This window comes from Oncorhynchus mykiss, chromosome 11 (genome assembly GCF_057628025.1).
Source record: "Oncorhynchus mykiss isolate SJ-2025 chromosome 11, ASM5762802v1, whole genome shotgun sequence".
Taxonomy (NCBI): Eukaryota; Metazoa; Chordata; class Actinopteri; order Salmoniformes; family Salmonidae; genus Oncorhynchus; species Oncorhynchus mykiss.
The window spans coordinates 63,953,024-63,971,384 of record NC_143032.1 but is presented as its reverse complement, the minus strand read 5'-3'; the positions used below and the strand labels follow the sequence as shown (position 1 = coordinate 63,971,384).

The following is an 18,361-nucleotide window of genomic DNA, read 5'->3' as shown; positions in this document are numbered from 1 at the left end:
AGACAGGGACAGGGACCGAGATAGTCAGACAGGGACAGGGACCGAGATAGTCAGACAGGGACAGGGACCGAGATAGTCAGACAGGGACCGAGATAGTCAGACAGGGACCGAGATAGTCAGACAGGGACCGAGATAGTCAGACAGGGACCGAGATAGACAGACAGGGACCGAGATAGACAGACAGGGACCGAGATAGACAGACAGGGACCGAGATAGACAGACAGGGACCGAGATAGACAGACAGGGACCGAGATAGACAGACAGGGACCGAGATAGACAGACAGGGACCGAGATAGACAGACAGGGACCGAGATAGACAGACAGGGACCGAGATAGACAGACAGGGACCGAGATAGACAGACAGGGACCGAGATAGACAGACAGGGACCGAGATAGACAGACAGGGACCGAGATAGACAGACAGGGACCGAGATAGACAGACAGGGACCGAGATAGACAGACAGGGACCGAGATAGACAGACAGGGACCGAGATAGACAGACAGGGACCGAGATAGACAGACAGGGACCGAGATAGACAGACAGGGACCGAGATAGACAGACAGGGACCGAGATAGACAGACAGGGACCGAGATAGACAGACAGGGACCGAGATAGACAGACAGGGACCGAGATAGACAGACAGGGACCGAGATAGACAGACAGGGACCGAGATAGACAGACAGGGACCGAGATAGACAGACAGGGACAACAGACAGTCAACTATCATACTGAGATACAGGGACAGAAACAGACGGTCAGTGACAAATATGCGTCATCGTAGTTCCAGGGAAAAGCATTACCTGGAAATGGAGTTGGACTTTTTCCATCTCAACTCCCATAAACTTGGCCTTCACCTCGAAGTCCCCAACTTCCTCACTGGGCGAGATGTCAAACATGACATTTTTGAACCTGAGAGAAAATACAAAAACATGGGATTAAAAGAATGAGTCAAAATGAAAATACAGGATACAGAGACTGGACAATAACCAACTCTAGTCCTGCTATTGTCCGTAGGTCACAACGTCAGACAGACTTGTTTTGGAATAACATTTAAATGTTGAGTGTGAGAAATATTATGACCAGAAATAGAATGCTTTGAAATCGTTTTTTTTGTTTGTACTTATTTATTTTCTGAAATGCATTGATGATATTGGGCCAAAGTGTAGTGTGTTTAAATGGCTCTAAAGAGTCTTCTAGATACTAGCTCTCTGTTTCCTCTTTGACCTAGCCTGGAACTCCCACAGAGTGCAGTGAGGAGCCACAGGAGCTGACTTTGGCTCTCAGCGCCACTCTAGCTGGAACAGCCTGGCCAAAACAAGAAGGACGGGAGTGAGTATTCAGAGAGATGGAGGGAGAGGGACAGAGAGTGAAGGAGAGAGTGGGGATAACACAAAAGACAGACAGAGAGCGAGAGAGAGCGAGAGATAGACAGAACACGGTGGGCGTCTATGGAAAATGCCCCTTATTAATGAGGGTTTTCCTTCCTCCCTGTCACACACAGAGCATACAGAGCTCACTCATCACATCAAAGACCTGGAGCCTTGGCCCCGTCCCAATACTTTACCAATGCATCCTTTCGTCCTCCCTTCCTTTGGAATAATCACTGATCTGATTTGTAAAAGCTATGACAGACTCATGCATTTCTGAAAGTATTGGAGCAGAGCCCCTTGTCAAATATGGATAACCTACTTCTACCACAATACCCGAGACCTGGTATGGTACCAACTCACTCAGGATTCAATACCATGTTCACATTAGTTCAACCACACTACCTCTTAAATCACAAAACCCTGGCTGTTCATTGTAAAATATTTGATGTTGCAAAACATTTTCAATTGTAAAACATTTTGCTATGCTTTGAAACGGTTTGTACAAATGAACACGACTCCGGCGCCGGGAAGCTGATGTCCAAGCACAATGCTAAGCTAACTAGGACCAGCTGTCCTCCCCTCTGTTTCACTCACTGGTTGGTTTGCAGCCCCTCTATCTCCAGGATCACTCCCTTCTCATGCAGCCGGGCCGCCGTGTACTTCAGAGACTGATGCTTCCACTTCTTACTGCCCTTCTCCTCCACCTTCCTGTCCAGCTTGATGGACCGCCGCGCGTTCCTGTGGGGACACACACCAGATAAGTCACACATGCATGGAAGTCACTCACGCACACATCAAGTTTTGAATGGGACCATAGGCTCTGATCATGACAATAGCAATGACAATGTAATTCAAAACTAGCCCATATGGCGCCATTCCAAACCAATTCCTCCTCTGTAACCCGAGATCCTTGTTGACTTGCTAGGCCCTGTACAGTGTATGTTTTTAGGTTAACTAAGACTTATGGTTAGTGCCGAGGGGTCTGTTTTGTAGGGGACACTCACTTCCTGTTGAGGTTGTCAAGGCAGGTCCTGATGTAAGTGTCATAGTAGTTGGTCTGGTCCTGATAGAAGGCTGTCTTTGAGTTGAGCGCACTCAGTGTCTGTTGGAGCTTCACTAGCTCTGCCTTCCTCCTCTGTCTGTAACGCCTCTGGTAACGAATGTCCTGTCAAGCACACAAAGAAGGGACGTGATTGGTTAGATGGGTATTCTGCAACAAACTCTGAAGGCCATCAGTATGTGTGTGCGCGTTCGTGTACCTTGGAGATGTCGTTGATGAGATCCTGGTACTTGTTGCCAATGGTGACGAGGCCAGCCTGCTCCAGGGTTCGGAGATTGCGGAGGATCTTCCTCTTCTTCTGCTCTAGAGGCAGCTGTCTGTCCTCCAGCACTGCCTGGCTGCTCTTCAGCCCCTCTGGGGCCTGGGCGTCCTGCACTGCACGCAGCTCCACCACCTTAGCATGCTCACGCTCCTGGACCACAGCACAAGTAGGAAGAGAGACAGACAAAGACAGACAGGAAAGTTAGCATGACTGCTCTTTTCCACTCCTGCATGGCACAAAGGGCATAGCATGGAAATCAAACCACTTTAATAGAGAAGCATCTGAGGAGTGGGGTGCTGGGCTGGTTTAGGGGGTCATGATTATGCCGTCACCTGGAGGCCAGAGGCTGGGGTCTCCAGGGTCTCTGGGAGAGTGTCTCCTGGCTGGATCCTGATTACATCCATTATCAGCTTCTTAGTTCTGACAGAGACAGACAGAGAGAAAGAGAAAACATCACCTAGGTTGCATCACATCCACTATTCTCTATGTAGTGCAATACTTTTGACAACAGCCCCAGGCCATGATCAAAAGTAGTGCACACTATATAAGGAATAGGATGTGTTTTGGGATGCACTACGTATGAAACCTTACCATACACAGATAATATACTGTACAGGCCAGGGCACTGACTAGGTTTCAATATTTTACAGGTATTTTACAAATGCTCCATCCTGAGAATAAGCCACTTTTCTCCCGGGTAACCTGGTATTTCCCACCAAAACTGGACGTGTCATTCAAAAGCATTATAAAGTATATAAATAGGTCTATAGAGGCCCATAGATGTACATTACATGACCAAAATAATGCTTGTTGAACATCTCATTCCAAAATCACTGCCATTAATATGGAGTTGGTCCCCCCATTGCTGCTATAACAGCCTCCACTTTTCAGGGAAGGCTTTCCACTAGACGTTGGAACATTGGAAGCAAGTCCCCACGGCATTCAGCCACAAGAGCATTAGTGAGGTCCGGCACTAATATGGGGGCTTTAGGCCTGGCTCGCAGTCGGCGTTCTAATTCATCCCAAAGGTGTTCGATTGGGTTGAGGTCAAGGCTCTGTACAGGCCAGTCAAGTTCTCCCACACCGATCTCGACAAACCATTTCTGTATGGACCTCGCTTTGTGCATGCCATGCTGATTCATCCCTCCAGAGAATGTGTTTCCACTGCTCCAGAGTCCAATGGCAGCGAGCTTTACACCATGCCAGCCGACACTTGGCATTGCGCATGGTGATCTTAGGCTTGTGTGCAGCTGCTCGGCCACAGAAACGCATTTCATGAAGCTCCCAACAAACAGTTATTTTGCTGACGTTGCTTCCAGAGGTCATGTGGAACTCGGAGAGTGTTGCCACTGAGGACAAATGATTTTTACGCGCTTCGAGCTTCAGCACCCAGCAGTCCCGTTCTGTGAGCTTGTGTCTTATCACTTTGTTGCTGATCTGTTGTGCTCCTAGACGTTTCCACTTACAGTTGACCGGGGCAGCTCTAGCAGGGCAGAAATTTGACAAACTTATTTGTTGGAAAGGTGGCATCCTATGACGGTGCCACGTTGAAAGTCACGGAGCTCTTCAGTAAGGCCATTCTACTGCGAATGGTTGTCGATGGAGCTTGCATGGCTGTGTGCTCGATTTTACACACCTGTCTGCAACGTGTGTGGCTGAAACAGCTAAATCCACTCATTTGAAAGAGTGTCAATATAAACTCAGCAAAAAAATAAACGTCCCTTTTTCAGGACCCTGTCTTTCAAAAATAATTAGGGTTTAAACACTGTTTTCCATGCTTGTTCAATGAACAATAAATGAACATGCACCTGTGGAATGGTAGTTAAGACACTAACAGTGGTAGTTAAGACACTGACAGGTACAGGAAGGCAACAACAACTGCCTGAGTTACACCAGGAACGCACAAGGTCTTCACCAGACATCACCGGCAACAACGTCGCCTATGGGCACAAACCCACCGTCGCTGGACCAGACAGGACTGGCAAAAAGTGCTCTTCACTGACGAGTCGCGGTTTTGTCTCACCAGGGGTGATGGTCGGATTTAAGTTTATCGTCGAAGGAATGAACGTTACACGGAGGCCTGTACTCTGGAGCGGGATTGATTTGGAGGTGGAGGGTCTGTCATGGTCTGGGGCGGTGTATCACAGCATCCTCAGACTGTCTGCAATGACAACAAGCTCAGTCTCAACGCTGTGTGTTACAGGGAAGACATCCTCCTCCCTCATGTGGTACCCTTCCTGCAGGCTCATCCTGACATGACCCGCCAGCATGACAATGCCACCAGCCATACTGCTGAACGAGCAGTATGTGCGTGTTTTCTTGCAAGACAGGAATGTCGGTGTTCTGCCATGGCCAGCGAAGAGCCCGGATCTCAATCCCATTGAGCACATCTGGGACTTGTTGGATCGGAGGGTGAGGGCTAGGGCCATTCCCCCCAGAAATGTCCTGGAACCTGCAGGTGCCTTGGTGGAAGAGTGGGGTAACATCTCACAGCAAGAACTGGCAAATCTGGTGCTGTCCATGAGGAGGAGATGCACTGCAGTACTTAATGCAGCTGGTGGCCACACCAGATACTGACTGTTACTCAGTTGGTGAATCTTGTTATGTTCATACAAATATTTACACATGTTAAGTAGGTTGAAAATAAACGCAATTGACAGTGAGAGGACTTTTCTTTTTTGCAGACTTTACTTTTGTGTAGCAAGCTAAATACTCTCCTGCGTAAATAAATGCAACTAGCTCCAGCAGGCTAATCTTCCTGAGTGTGAACAGTATTACCATATTGTATTATATGGACTGGAATTACACACATCGTTTAAACCATGATAAAGCAGGGTGACAACATGCGATTCTGGTGCAGCACATGCGGCCTACAGGTGTGCCAAGCTTGTAGCGTCATACCCAAGAAGACTCGAGTCTGTAATCGCTGCCAAAGGTGCTTCAACAAAGTACTGTTTAAGGGTCTGAATACTTATGTAAATGTGATTTCACTATTTTATTTTAATACATTTGCAAAAATTTCTAAAAACCTGTTTTTGCTTTGTCATTATGGGGTATTGTGTAGATTGATGAGGGGAAAAACAACTTAATCCATTGTAGAATAAGGCTGTAATGTAACAGAATGTGGAAAAAGTGAAGGGGTCTGAATACTTTCAAAATGCACTGTATAGGGGTATAGTCAATCTAGAATAGGATAATCTATTTTGGATAGATAAGCGTTGATGATTCATCATGCAGAGGATGTAGAGAAGCCAAATGTATACATTGCATAAAATTTAACAGTTCCATATCATGTCATGCTGTTCATATAAATAATTTATTATAATTTACCGGTTTCCCGCAGTTATTCATCCCGGGAAAATGGAGTGGTTTTGGGCAATAAATCCCAGACAATCTCGGTAACCGGGTTCCCGCCCTTCAACCCTAGCACTGACTAGGTGATTGTGTACAATATGTGGGATTAATGTAATTTTAACAAAACAGTGTAGCTCAAACATTGGCCTCTTACTGGCTAGCTGTTACAGTAAGTGACTGCTGTTTTTCAAAGTCTCGTTGATTTGGTTTGAAAATAATTGGCAGTGTGTTGAGTTCTGGCCTCTCTCGGTTCTGGGGGAGAGGAAACATTTAGCTGTGTTAACACACAGACGCGTCACTGTTCCACTGACCCTGCAGTAGGACATGACGCCACTCAGTCACACTTCCCATTTCCTGCCCCGGTGCATGTTGGTCCGACACTGGCCAGGACCACAGTGACACACAGAAAGACTGAGACACAACAGAGCCCTAACATGGCTTCTCACCTCAACTACTGTAGGTCAGAAGAACAGAGCTGCCATGTATAGTATCATAGGTAGAGCCAGGAGTTTTTCTTGACCACATGATCAGTTGTGACTGGCTGGATTGGTGTTCATGTCACAGGAAACATGATGAGCACAGTCACATCAGCAGAACAGAAACCATATTTTAAACACACAGCCTTTTCCTCAAAGAAACATAATACATTATCTAAAATGAGCAGGTCCATGGGCAAGATAACCCTGGCCACTAAACCTCTTCCTGGCAGGATAGGAAGTGATAGTGGAGCAGGAAAGAGCACAGAGCTGTCACTGAGCGATAGCCACTGTGGTTATTTATGTATGTACCTACTGGGACGTCTATAGAAAAGTTTGTGGTCATACCACACCCTAGGTACTGGGCTAATGAAACTTGAAAAGCACAGAAAGGCTGGCACACGGAATATGCTCATACTTACCACCTTTATTGACAACATTTCGATAAATGTCAATAAAAGTGGTAATTGGGAGCATATTCAGTGTGCCAGCCTTTCTGTTATTTTCAAACCTACTGGAAAGTCAAACACATTTAAACTGTTTCTTCTGGCTTCTTTTGCTCGCTCAGTACAAAACCTCTCACTGTGCAGTTCTCCCATGTGTGTGTTTAACTTTATGGGGATTTTAATGGGCTTCCGTAATGAAGAATAAATAGTGGGTAGATTGTTCATAGCAATATACGTCTTAAATGGAACCCTATTTCCCATGTTTTAGTGGAATAGGGGGCCATTTGGGAAGATCCAGTGTCTTACTTCATCATCAGGCCTTTCGTGTCCTTGTCATCGCCCTCCAGCAGCTCAAACTTGTTAGTGAGGCTGAGGGAGATCTGCGTCTTTGCCAGCTGACTCAGGGTGCTCTCCTTGTTGGGATTGTTAGGATCCACCACCCCTTCACCTGGAGAACAGAGAAACATATGTTTAGCTAGGCTGGTTCCTGGTATGAGAACTAATGTGTACTTTTGTCAGTCCTAGTGGAGAAGGGCATATTGTATACTCATTCTGAGACTGTGGGTCGAAGCGTTACATGATTCACACAGAAGTTTGTGTAACAAACTCTTATTTTATAATTAAGATTCAGCCCTGTACTGTAAATGGATCTCAGTGTTGTGTTTACTATTTTCTACATAAATAACAGTGAAGACAAACTATGAAATAACACATGAAATCATGTAGTAAAATATATATATATATATATATATATATATATATATATATATATATATATATAAAAAAGAGTTAAACAAATCAAAATATATTTTAGATTCTTCAAAGTAGCCACCTTTTGCCTAGACAGCTTTGCACACTCTTTTGCATTCTCTCAACCAGCTTCACCTGGAATGCTTTTCCAACAGTATTGAAGGAGTACCAACATATACCGAGCACTTGTTGGCTGCTTTTCCTTCTCTCTATGGTCCAACTCATCCCAAACCACCTCAATTGGGTTGAGGTCAGGTCATCTGATGCAGCACTCCATCACTCTCCTTCTTGGTCGAATAGCCCTGACACAGCCTGGAGGTGTGTTAGGTCATTGTTCTGTTGAAAAACAAATGATAGTCCCACTAAGCGCAAACCAGATGGGATGGCGTATCGCTGCAGAATGCTGTGGTAGCCATGCTGGTTACGTGCACATAGAATTCTAAATAAAATCACTGAGAGTGTCACCAGCAAAGCACCATTACACTTCCTCTTCCACGTTTCACGGTGGGAACCACACATGCAGAGATAATCCGTTCACCTACTCTGCGTCTCAAAAAGACACGGCGGTTGGAACAAAAAATCTCAAATTTGGCCTCATCAGACCAAAGGACAGATTTCCACTGTTCTAATGGCCATTGCTTGTGTTTCTTGGCCCAAGTCTCTTCTTATTATTGGTGTCCTTTAGTAGTGGTTTGTTTGCAGAAATTTGACCATGAAGGCCTGATTCACGCAGTCTTCTCTGAACAGTTGACATGTGTCTGTTACTTGGACTCTGAAGCATTTATTTGGGCTGCATTTTCAGAGGCTGGTAACTCTAATGAACTTATCCTCAGCAGCAGAGGTAACTCTGGGTCTTCCTTTCCTGTGGTGGTCCTCGTGAGAGCCAGTTTCATCATAGCAGAGGTAACTCTGGGTCTTCCTTTCCTGTGGCAGTCCTCATGAGAGCCAGTTTCATCATAGCAGAGGTAACTCTGGGTCTTCCTTTCCTATGGCGGTCCTCATGAGAGCCAGTTTCATCATAGCAGAGGTAACTCTGGGTCTTCCTTTCCTGTGGTGGTTCTCGTGAGAGCCAGTTTCATCATAGCAGAGGTAACTCTGGGTCTTCCTTTCCTATGGCGGTCCTCATGAGAGCCAGTTTCATCATAGCAGAGGTAACTCTGGGTCTTCCTTTCCTATGGCGGTCCTCATGAGAGCCAGTTTCATCATAGCAGAGGTAACTCTGGGTCTTCCTTTCCTATGGCGGTCCTCATGAGAGCCAGTTTCATCATAGCAGAGGTAACTCTGGGTCTTCCTTTCCTATGGCGGTCCTCATGAGAGCCAGTTTCATCATAGCAGAGGTAACTCTGGGTCTTCCTTTCCTATGGCGGTCCTCATGAGAGCCAGTTTCATCATAGCAGAGGTAACTCTGGGTCTTCCTTTCCTGTGGTGGTCCTCATGAGAGCCAGTTTCATCATAGCAGAGGTAACTCTGGGTCTTCCTTTCCTGTGGTGGTCCTCATGAGAGCCAGTTTCATCATAGCGCTTGACAGTTTTTGCGACTGCACTTGAAGCAACTTTACAGGTTCTTGACATTTTCCAGATTGACTGACCTTCATGTCTTAAAGTAATGATAGTCCCATAGGGCGGTGCACAATTGGCCCAACGTCGTCCAGGTTAGGGGAGGGTTTGGCCGGGGTAGACCGTCATTGTAAAATAAGAATTTGTTCTTAACTGACTTGCCTAGTTAAATAAAGGTTAAATAAATAAAAAATAGACTGTCGTTTGTCTTTGCTTATTTAAGCTGTTCTTGCCATAATATAGACTTGGTATTTTACCAAATTGGGCTATCTTCTGTATACCATCCCTACCTTGTCACAACACAACTGATTGGTTCAAGAGCATTAAGGAAAGAAATTCCACAAATTAACTTTTAACAAGGACACCTGTTAATTAAAATGCATTCCAGGTGACTATCTCATAAAGCTGGTTGAGAGAATGAGTGTGAGTGTGCAAAGCTGTCATCAAGGCAAAGGGTGGCTACTTTGAAGAATATGAAATATAAAATATATTTTGATTTGTTTAACACTTTTTGGATTACTACATGATTCCATATACATTATTTCATAGCTTTGATGTCTTCACTAATATTCTACAATGTAGAAATGAAGAAAAACCCTGGAATGAGTAGGTGTGTCCAAACTTTTGACTGGTACTGTATAACGTTGGGTGTCTGGGAGGCAGGGATTAAGGTGAACTGAGGGGTGTAGGAGGTATAGTGTGGGCGGTGTAGGAAGCAGAGTGAGGGGTGTAGGAAGCAGGGTAAGGGGTGTAGGAAGCAGGGTAAGGGGTGTAGGAAGCAGGGTGTAGGAAGCAGGGTGAGGGGTGTAGGAAGCAGGGTGAGGGGTGTAGGAAGCAGGGTGAGGGGTGTAGGAAGCAGGGTGAGGGGTGTAGGAAGCAGGGTGAGGGGTGTAGGAGCAGGGTGAGGTGTGTAGGAGCAGGGTGAGGGTGTAGGGGTGTCTGTGATACCCAGCAGTGCCTCCACGTCAGGCATGTCCCCTAGGTCCTGCAACAGCTCATGCAGCAGGTCGTTGTGGTCGGGGGAGATTGCTTCCAGGTGCTCCAACACTAGCTAGGATACACACAAAGAACACCACACAGGTGCATTATGTCAGACACACACTCCTCCAAGACTAGGCCTCTCCAGCCCACACTGTATGTATGCTGTGTGTGATAACAGTTTGATGTTTACCCTGTCTTTATAGACAGGGCAACACACAAACAGACACGCAGTAATAAACAGAGAATACTATTTACTGTAAAGTCTCAATACATGAACAAAATACATCCCCAAGGAGGATGAGATGAATGGAGGAAAGGACAGATGGATGACCCCCTCCTAGAACCCCTCCTAGCACAGCTCTGCAGTAATAAACAGAGAATACTATTTACTGCAAAGTCTCAATACATGAACGAAATACATCCCCAAGGAGGATGAGATGAATGGAGGAAGGGATGGATGGATGACCCCCTCTTAGACCCCCTCCTAACACAGCTCTGCAGTAATAAACAGAGAATACTATTTACTGTAAAGTCTCAATACATGAACAAAATACATCCCCAAGGAGGATGAGATGAATGTAGGAAAGGACAGATGGATGACCCCCTCTTAGACCCCCTCCTAACACAGCTCTGCAGTAATACCAAGCTCAGCCCTCTCTTCCTCTTTACGTGGAGATTTATAATGACAGGACGTCCATTGCCTTCCTATGGCATTGGACACAGCCGTGCTAGGAAGGGGTCATCCATCTGTCCTTTCCTCCATTCATCTCATCCTCCTTGGGGATGTATTTTGTTCATGTATTGAGACTTTACAGTAAAATATAGTATTCTCTTTATTACTGCGCACACGCGTGTGTGCGTGCAGTGTGTGTGTGTGTCAAAGTTGCAGTAAGGAAATCCTAAACTCTGTAACTGCAAGATAAAAGCTGAGCATGTCTGTCAGTGGGGTATAATGCACGTCATGTCCATTGTTGTGCTTGTAATCCATGTGGGTGAGGTGAGCAGAGAGTGAAACTAACAATGCCAAAAAGGATGTCAACATCTGAGACATTTGGCTATGAGAACCTCTGATGTCCTCCTTTATGTCCTCCCTGTCACCATCACCCCTCTCATTCATACCCAAGAGATGGAGAGGAGAGGGAGACTAGAAGAGAGGGGGAAGGAAAAGGAGAGGAAGATGGGAAGAGGGAGACTAGAAGAGAGGGGGAAGGAAAAGGAGAGGAAGATGGGAAGAGGGAGACTAGAAGAGAGGGGGAAGGAAAAGGAGAGAGGAAGATGGGAAGAGGGAGACTAGAAGAGAGGGTGAAGAAAAAGGAGAGAGGAAGATGGGAAGAGGGAGACTAGAAGAGAGGGGGAAGGAAAAAGAGAGAGATGGGAAGAGGGAGACTAGAAGAGAGAAGGGGAAGGAAAGAGAGAGAGATGGGAAGAGGGAAACTAGAAGAGAGTGGGAAGATAAAGGAGAGAGATGGGAAGAGGGAGACCAGAAGAGAGGGGGAAGGAAAAGGAGAGACAGTCCATGATCTTGTCCCAAATGGCACTTTATTCCCTATATAGGGCATTACCTTTAACCAGGGCCCATAGCACTCTGGCCAAATGTAGTGCACTGTAAAGGGAATATGGTGCCATTTGGGATGCACAGATAGTCTGGGTTTACCGAATGTGTGTTGATGACCTCATCTATAGAGATGTAGATGACAGGCTTGCACAGAGTCACCATGTCAGAGTACTCATCCACGTTAAACTTCTCCTCCGGCTCAGGGACGTCACACGCCGCCAGGAAAAACACCCTGAAAGACGGGATCAAAGCATTCTGTTGTTGTTTTTACCTCACCAGGAAGATTACTGGACAAATGGGTAGTAGAAAAATCATTAATCATTTCTGAAGATACACTATTTATACAAAAGTATGTGAAATCGACTATTTCAGCCACACCCGTTGCTGACAGGTGTATAAAATCGAGCACACAGCCATGCAATCTCCATAGACAAACATTGGCAGTAGAATGGCATATCAAAGAGCTCAGTGACTTTCAACGTGACACCGTCATAGGATGCCACCTTTTCAATTTCTGTCCTGCTCAACTGTAAGTGCTGTTATTGTGAAGTTGAAACGTCTAGGAACAACAACGGCTCAGCCGTGAAGTGGTAGGCCACTCAAGCTCACAGAACTGCACCGCCGAGTGCTGAAGTGTGTAAAAATGGTCTGTCCTCGGTTGCAACACTCACTACCGAGTTCCAAACGGCCTCTAAGAGCAACGTCAGCAAAATAATGTTTGTCGGTAGCTTCATGAAATGGGTTTCCATGGCCGAGCAGCCGCACACACGCCTAAGAACTCCATGTGCAATGATGCCTAGCGTCGGCTGGAGTGGTGTAAATCTCACCGCCATTTGACTGGAGCAGTGGAAATGCGTTCTCTGGAGTGATGAATCACGGTTCACCATCTGGCAGTCCGACATACAAATCTGGGTTTGGCTGATGCCAGGAGAACGCTACCTGCCCCAATGCATAGTGCCAACTGTAAAGTTTGGTGGAGGAGGAATAATGGTCTGGGGCTGTTTTTCATGATTCAGGCTCCTTAATACCAGTGAAGGGAAATCTTAACGCTACAGCATACAATGGCATTCTAGACAATTCTGTGCTTCCAACTTTGTGGCAACAGTTTGGGGAAGGCCCTTTCCTGTTTCAGCATGGCAATGCCCCAGTGCACAGAGTGAGGTCCATACAGAAATGGTTTGTCGAGATCAGTGTGGAAGAACTTGACTGGCCTGCACAGAGCCCTGACCTCAACGCCATCGAATTGGAACCCCAACTGTGAGCCAGGCCTAATCGCCCAACATCAGTGCCCAACCTCACTAATGCTCTTGTGACTTAATGGAAGCAAGTCTCCGCAGCAATGTTCAAACATCTAGTGGAAATCCTTCCCAGAAGAGTGGAGGCTGTTATAGCAGCAAAGGGGGGACCAACTCCATATTAATGCTTATGATTTTGGAAGGAGACTCTTCGACAAGCAGGTGTCCACATACTATTGGTCATGTAGTGTATTATCAAAGATTTCTGATATCTAGCCAATAAACAAAAACATTAAGGCCATTTTCACATACAGTGCTGCATGAAAGTATGTGAACACCTTGTGCAATTACATATTTATTACGTTTTTACCATGAAATCTTAATTTAAATCAGAACAATTATTTTTGATCTGACATAACAGGTTTATATTTACCAATACCATATGTTAGTGTAGAGGAAATCATGTGTGTAGTAGAAAAACTACATTAAAAAGGAATTGGTGCTGGTGCAAAAATAAGTTGCATTGGTTAAATCAATTAGGTAAATAGCATCAGGTGGTTAAATAATTGGGTACCAAATGAACCAATCAAAGGAGAGGTCTTTAGGAAAGAGTTTGGACGGGACTCTGATAAATAGAGATAAGAAACCTGGTCAGTTTGGCGTTATCTAACCAGGTGAAAGCAAAGCACACCATGCCGAGAGGAAAGGAGATCTCAGAGGACATCAGGACGAGGGTAGTGAGAGCACATCAGTCTTGTGAAGGCTATAAAATTATCTCAAAAAGATTTGAGCTCCATCAGTCCACTGTGAGGCAAATCATTTACAAATGGAGAGCATTTAACATGACAGCAACTCAGCCTAGAAGTGGATGCTCTTCCAAAATATCCCCAAGAGCAATAATAAATCAGGTAAAAGCCAACCCAAACATAACTTCTAGGGATTTGCAGACCTCCCTTGCTGCATCTCAGGTAACTGTGCACTACCAAAATAACCTTATCCCAACAGTCAAGCGTGGTGGTGGGAATGTCATGATCTGGGGCTGCTTTTCCTCCTCTGGACCTGGACGACTACACATCATTAAGGGAACCATGAATTCTGAGGTGTACCAGGAGATTCTTGAACAGAACGTCAGGCCATCAGTCAAAATGGGTCTTCCACAAGACAACGACCCAAATCGTTCAAACAAATCTACCAAAGAATGGCTCCGGAGAAAGACATTTTTTGGGGGGATTGGCCAAGTCAAAGTCCAGAACTGAATCCAATCGAGATGCTGTGGCTGGACCTGAAGAGGGCAGTTCATGCCAGACACCACTCAAACCTCACTCAATTAGCTGAGTTCTGTAAGGAGGAGTGGGCAAAAATCCCTCGAAACAGATGTCAGAGACTGATTACTGGCTATAGGAGACATTTACTCCAAGTTATCACTGCTAATGGAGGTGCCACAAGCTCTTGACTGAAGGGGTTCACATTTTTGCACACATCAAAGTTTTTGTTAAATAAAGAAAATATATCATTTTTTTGTGTGTCATTTACTTGGAATGTATTTACTACGAATTGGAGTTTAGATAAGGATTTTATGTTTATTTTAATATTTTATAGCAAAAGAATGACCAGCCCTGTAGGATTCACATAATTTCAAGCAGCACTGTATGTAGAGACTAGCATGGTGTTGAAGATACTGAGTGAGGTTGAAAAGTGGCAGAATTTCCCTTTAAAGACAAAACCTATCCTGTTGAATTAGGGTTTAGTCTTTGCTTTTTTAATAGTGGCTGGAGTTCGAACTGATTTCCAGTAAAGATAAGTCAATGCTGTAGGAGGTCGGGGCAGAGAATTCAGGGAACATAACCCTTTGTCCCTTTCTCGCTCTGTGTGTGTGTGTGTGTGTGTGCGTGTGTGTGTGTGTGTGTGTGTGTGTGTGTGTGGGGGGTATTGAGTTTTAGTGAAGACCCATTTCCCACACCATCTTCCTTGCTGACACTGCACTTTCACACAAAGACACTTCCTCTTTCTCCTGACTCACCTCTGCTCCCATGTCAACTTAACCCTGCCCTGACCTCCAAATCGTTTATCGGTAAAGCCCGCTCTTTTTCTTATCACATCCCCTTCTGCTTTAATAGATGGCACATTTCTCTATACATGGCAGTCTCAGGAGCAGTTCTACTCGGAGTGAATGTAACATTTAAAAACATGGTGACAGTTTTAGTCCTAGAGGTCTGCTAGCCAACAGCTCTTTTGGGGTAGCGGTTCTGTTTGTCCACGAGCGTCGGCCTGAGCCAGGAACTACAGAGGTTCACACATCTTTCATAATAAGGATTGGATGCACAGCTTGGAGATGAGGGAATTTATAGATCAAATAAATATCGATAAAGTGCTGCAGTAAACAGTCTGCGCAGCACATAGCGCAGACAAAGGCCAACCCTTGTGAATAAGCACTTCTTTTATTATCTCGGAACGGGCCTGCAGATAGAAAACTACAACTCCCAGACCCATCTTAACTGAACCTCAGCCAAGAGGCTTGGGAGTTGTTGTTATTTACTCTCACCTGAACTTCTGGTAGGTCTGGGAGATGTAGTTGTTCATGGGGGTCATGTGGGCATTCTCTCCCTCGAACAGCTTGTTGGCGGCGGCGTGCTGCAGCATCTTTGCCACGGAGCCCAGGTTGCGACGCTGGTCAGAGTGGAGCTGACCTCCGGCTGACATGTCTATGATGTCGAAGCCGTCTGGAGCCACTATGGCTGGGTTCATGTAGCGGTAGTACAGCAGGTTCCCTACAATCTGACAGCCGACACACACACAGTTAAACATAGCTTCATGGCGTCACAAAGGGCTGTCAAAGACCTGTATTAATCAGTACAAACTGAAGTTGCTGAATATTTGCATGGGGACTACAGTGTCAGGGAACACTAAAGGAACTTGATATTACCAAACCAATAACAGCAACATGAACGAAAGGTATATGAATGGCAAATGAGAGGACATTCATGAGATGTAATACTTAAGCCTTGTACCTTCAACAACTCATCCTCTGTAGCATCTGGGAACTTTTCATGAAGTGAATTTTTCAGGACCTTTGCAACGTACCTCATGCCATAGCTACATGCACAACAACAAAAAACATGGAGAAGAAGTGAAACCAGCATGCATTAAAAATACACAACATAGTGAATTGATGCACAAATGATGGGGCGCATCAACATAAAATGCAGGGGACCATGACAATTTCAGAAAATGAGGGCTGTATTTTGGTCTGTTGTATAAAATAACACTGATGCCCCCCTGTGGAGTATACTAAGCACTGCAGAGTGGGGATTCAACAGTTGTCTAAACCAGTAGCTATGTAACATGGATGGGTTGTAACCCTCTGGCCTCTCTAAGCACTGTTTTGTCTACCCTTCCACTAACACACCACTGGGGTTGCCTCCCAAATGGAACACTATGCCCTTTGTAGTTCACGACTTTTGACCAGGGCAGGAAAGGAAAAAGGACGCATTTTTGAAGAATTCCAACCAGGCCTTAGACTTACGGGATGTTGTCCAGTGACGACACGATGGAGTTGAGCACTTTGTCTGTGGCTGTCCGCAGCGCCCGACTGGAGGACTCCAGCTTGGCACGTACTTCCTCGTGTGACATGGCCTGGTCCGGGGTCACCTCGTAAGGTAGTTTACTGGGAGAGGTAGGAGAACATTGAGGTCAGTGTATGTTTGTGTGAGTGTACGCATGTTGTCTGTGTGTGTGTGTGTGTGTGTGTGTGTGTGTGTGTGTGTGTGTGTGTGTGTGTGTGTGTGTGTGTGTGTGTGTAGTGGTGGAAAAAGTATGCAATTTTCATACTTGAGTAAAAGTTTAGATACCTTAATAGAAAGTTACTCAAGTGAAAGTCACCAGTAAAATACTACTTGAGTAAAAGTCTAAAAGTATTTGGTTTAAAATATACTTCAGTATCAAAAGTAAATTGAATGATTAAAATATCCTTCAGTATCAAAAGTAAATTGAATGATTAAAATATCCTTCAGTATCAAAAAGTAAAAGTATAAATCATTTAAAATTCCTTACATTCAGCAAAGTGGACGGACCATGCTCTTGTTTTTTTAAGGGGCACACTCCAACACTCGTGTTCAACCACGTGTTCTCTTGATAAGTGTGTGAATTTCACTATTTTCTTGTTCTGCTAAGCAGTACTTTGGGTTGTCAGGGAAAATGTGTGGAGTAAAAAAGTTGTCAAAAATTTACATTTTCTTTAGGAATGTAGTGAAGTAAAAGTTGGCAAAAATATAAATAGTAAAGTACAGATACCCCAAAAAACAACTAAAGTAGTACTTTAAAGTATTTTTCCACCACTGTCTGTGTGTGTCCCACCTGGCCTCTCCAGTGTTGGTCTCCAGCTGGTTGACCCAAGCCTTGTACACTTCCACAGGGTTGGTGTTGATGCCCAGGCCCTTGTCCTCGATGATCTCCTTGACCACAGGTGCCAGCAGCTGCCTCAGCGTGTTGTGACCACGGGCTCCACGGTTGAAGCTCACCACCATCTTGATGACCGTGGGGTTCCCAGTCACGATGTCCTGGATCTGATCCACCTTGGACCTGAGGGAGAGCAAGAGAGACATTTTATCATGCAACCATATTTTTCCTTTATATTCAGGAAACATCAGACAACTTATATATAATACTGTATATGATTGGAGAGGATCCTTGAGTTATGAAGTAGGAGGGAACGTGGATTACTGTCTGTTGCACTCAACAGTGATTCTGTACATCGTTGCCTTATCATGAGTGCAAAGAAATCATGTCACCCAGGCTAGACCATCTGTAGTAACTGTATAAGGGAGGTGTACGATTTGGGACAGGTGAAAGTTCCACTCACTTGATCTCCTCCTCCAGAGCGGTCTTGAAGAGTTTGAGCAGCAGGTACTCCTCTCTCTGGTTGGAGGCATAGTTATACAGGGTGAAGATCACTGTGTCCATGAACTTAGTAGACTTGTTCTGAGGCATCTGGAAGATCAACTTGGCCAGGTACGAAGGGTTGGTCTGTGGAGAGGAGATGAGATCGAGGTAAAAGAGTGTGTGTGTGTGTGTGTGTGTGTGCGCGCGCGTCCTAGTGTGTTCTGTGTTTCGAACTCACCTGCAGCAGGTAGAAGAGGTGCTGGTAAGCCTCTAGTTTCTTCCTCTTGTCTTTGCTCAGTGCCTTGATGCCCTGCCTGTCCCCTGCAGCCAGCTCCTCTTTACTCTTCTTCACCGTCAGCTTCTTACTGTGGGAAACCACATCCTGGGAAGATGGACAGTAGGCAGCATGAAAAAAGCCCTGCTCACCTATCCAGTTG

At 45.3% G+C, this 18,361-nt stretch overlaps 1 protein-coding gene across 2 annotated transcripts in view; it reads right to left on the bottom strand.

Annotated features, from left to right (window-relative positions):
- LOC110536173 (ras GTPase-activating-like protein IQGAP2) overlaps positions 1-18,361 on the bottom strand; it is a 95,630-nt gene that overhangs the window by 3,536 nt on the left and 73,733 nt on the right. For both annotated transcript variants that reach the window (XM_036936055.2, XM_036936056.2), the window contains exons 24-37: positions 18,163-18,306; positions 17,905-18,068; positions 17,400-17,624; positions 16,570-16,710; positions 16,055-16,139; positions 15,589-15,821; positions 11,911-12,043; positions 10,224-10,326; positions 7,276-7,417; positions 3,026-3,113; positions 2,631-2,843; positions 2,376-2,536; positions 1,966-2,109; positions 802-910 (exon numbers count right to left, since the gene is read on the bottom strand). In XM_036936055.2, coding sequence (XP_036791950.2) covers positions 802-910; positions 1,966-2,109; positions 2,376-2,536; positions 2,631-2,843; positions 3,026-3,113; positions 7,276-7,417; positions 10,224-10,326; positions 11,911-12,043; positions 15,589-15,821; positions 16,055-16,139; positions 16,570-16,710; positions 17,400-17,624; positions 17,905-18,068; positions 18,163-18,306 — 2,085 coding nt within the window. The remainder of the gene's footprint in view (positions 1-801; positions 911-1,965; positions 2,110-2,375; positions 2,537-2,630; positions 2,844-3,025; positions 3,114-7,275; positions 7,418-10,223; positions 10,327-11,910; positions 12,044-15,588; positions 15,822-16,054; positions 16,140-16,569; positions 16,711-17,399; positions 17,625-17,904; positions 18,069-18,162; positions 18,307-18,361) is intronic.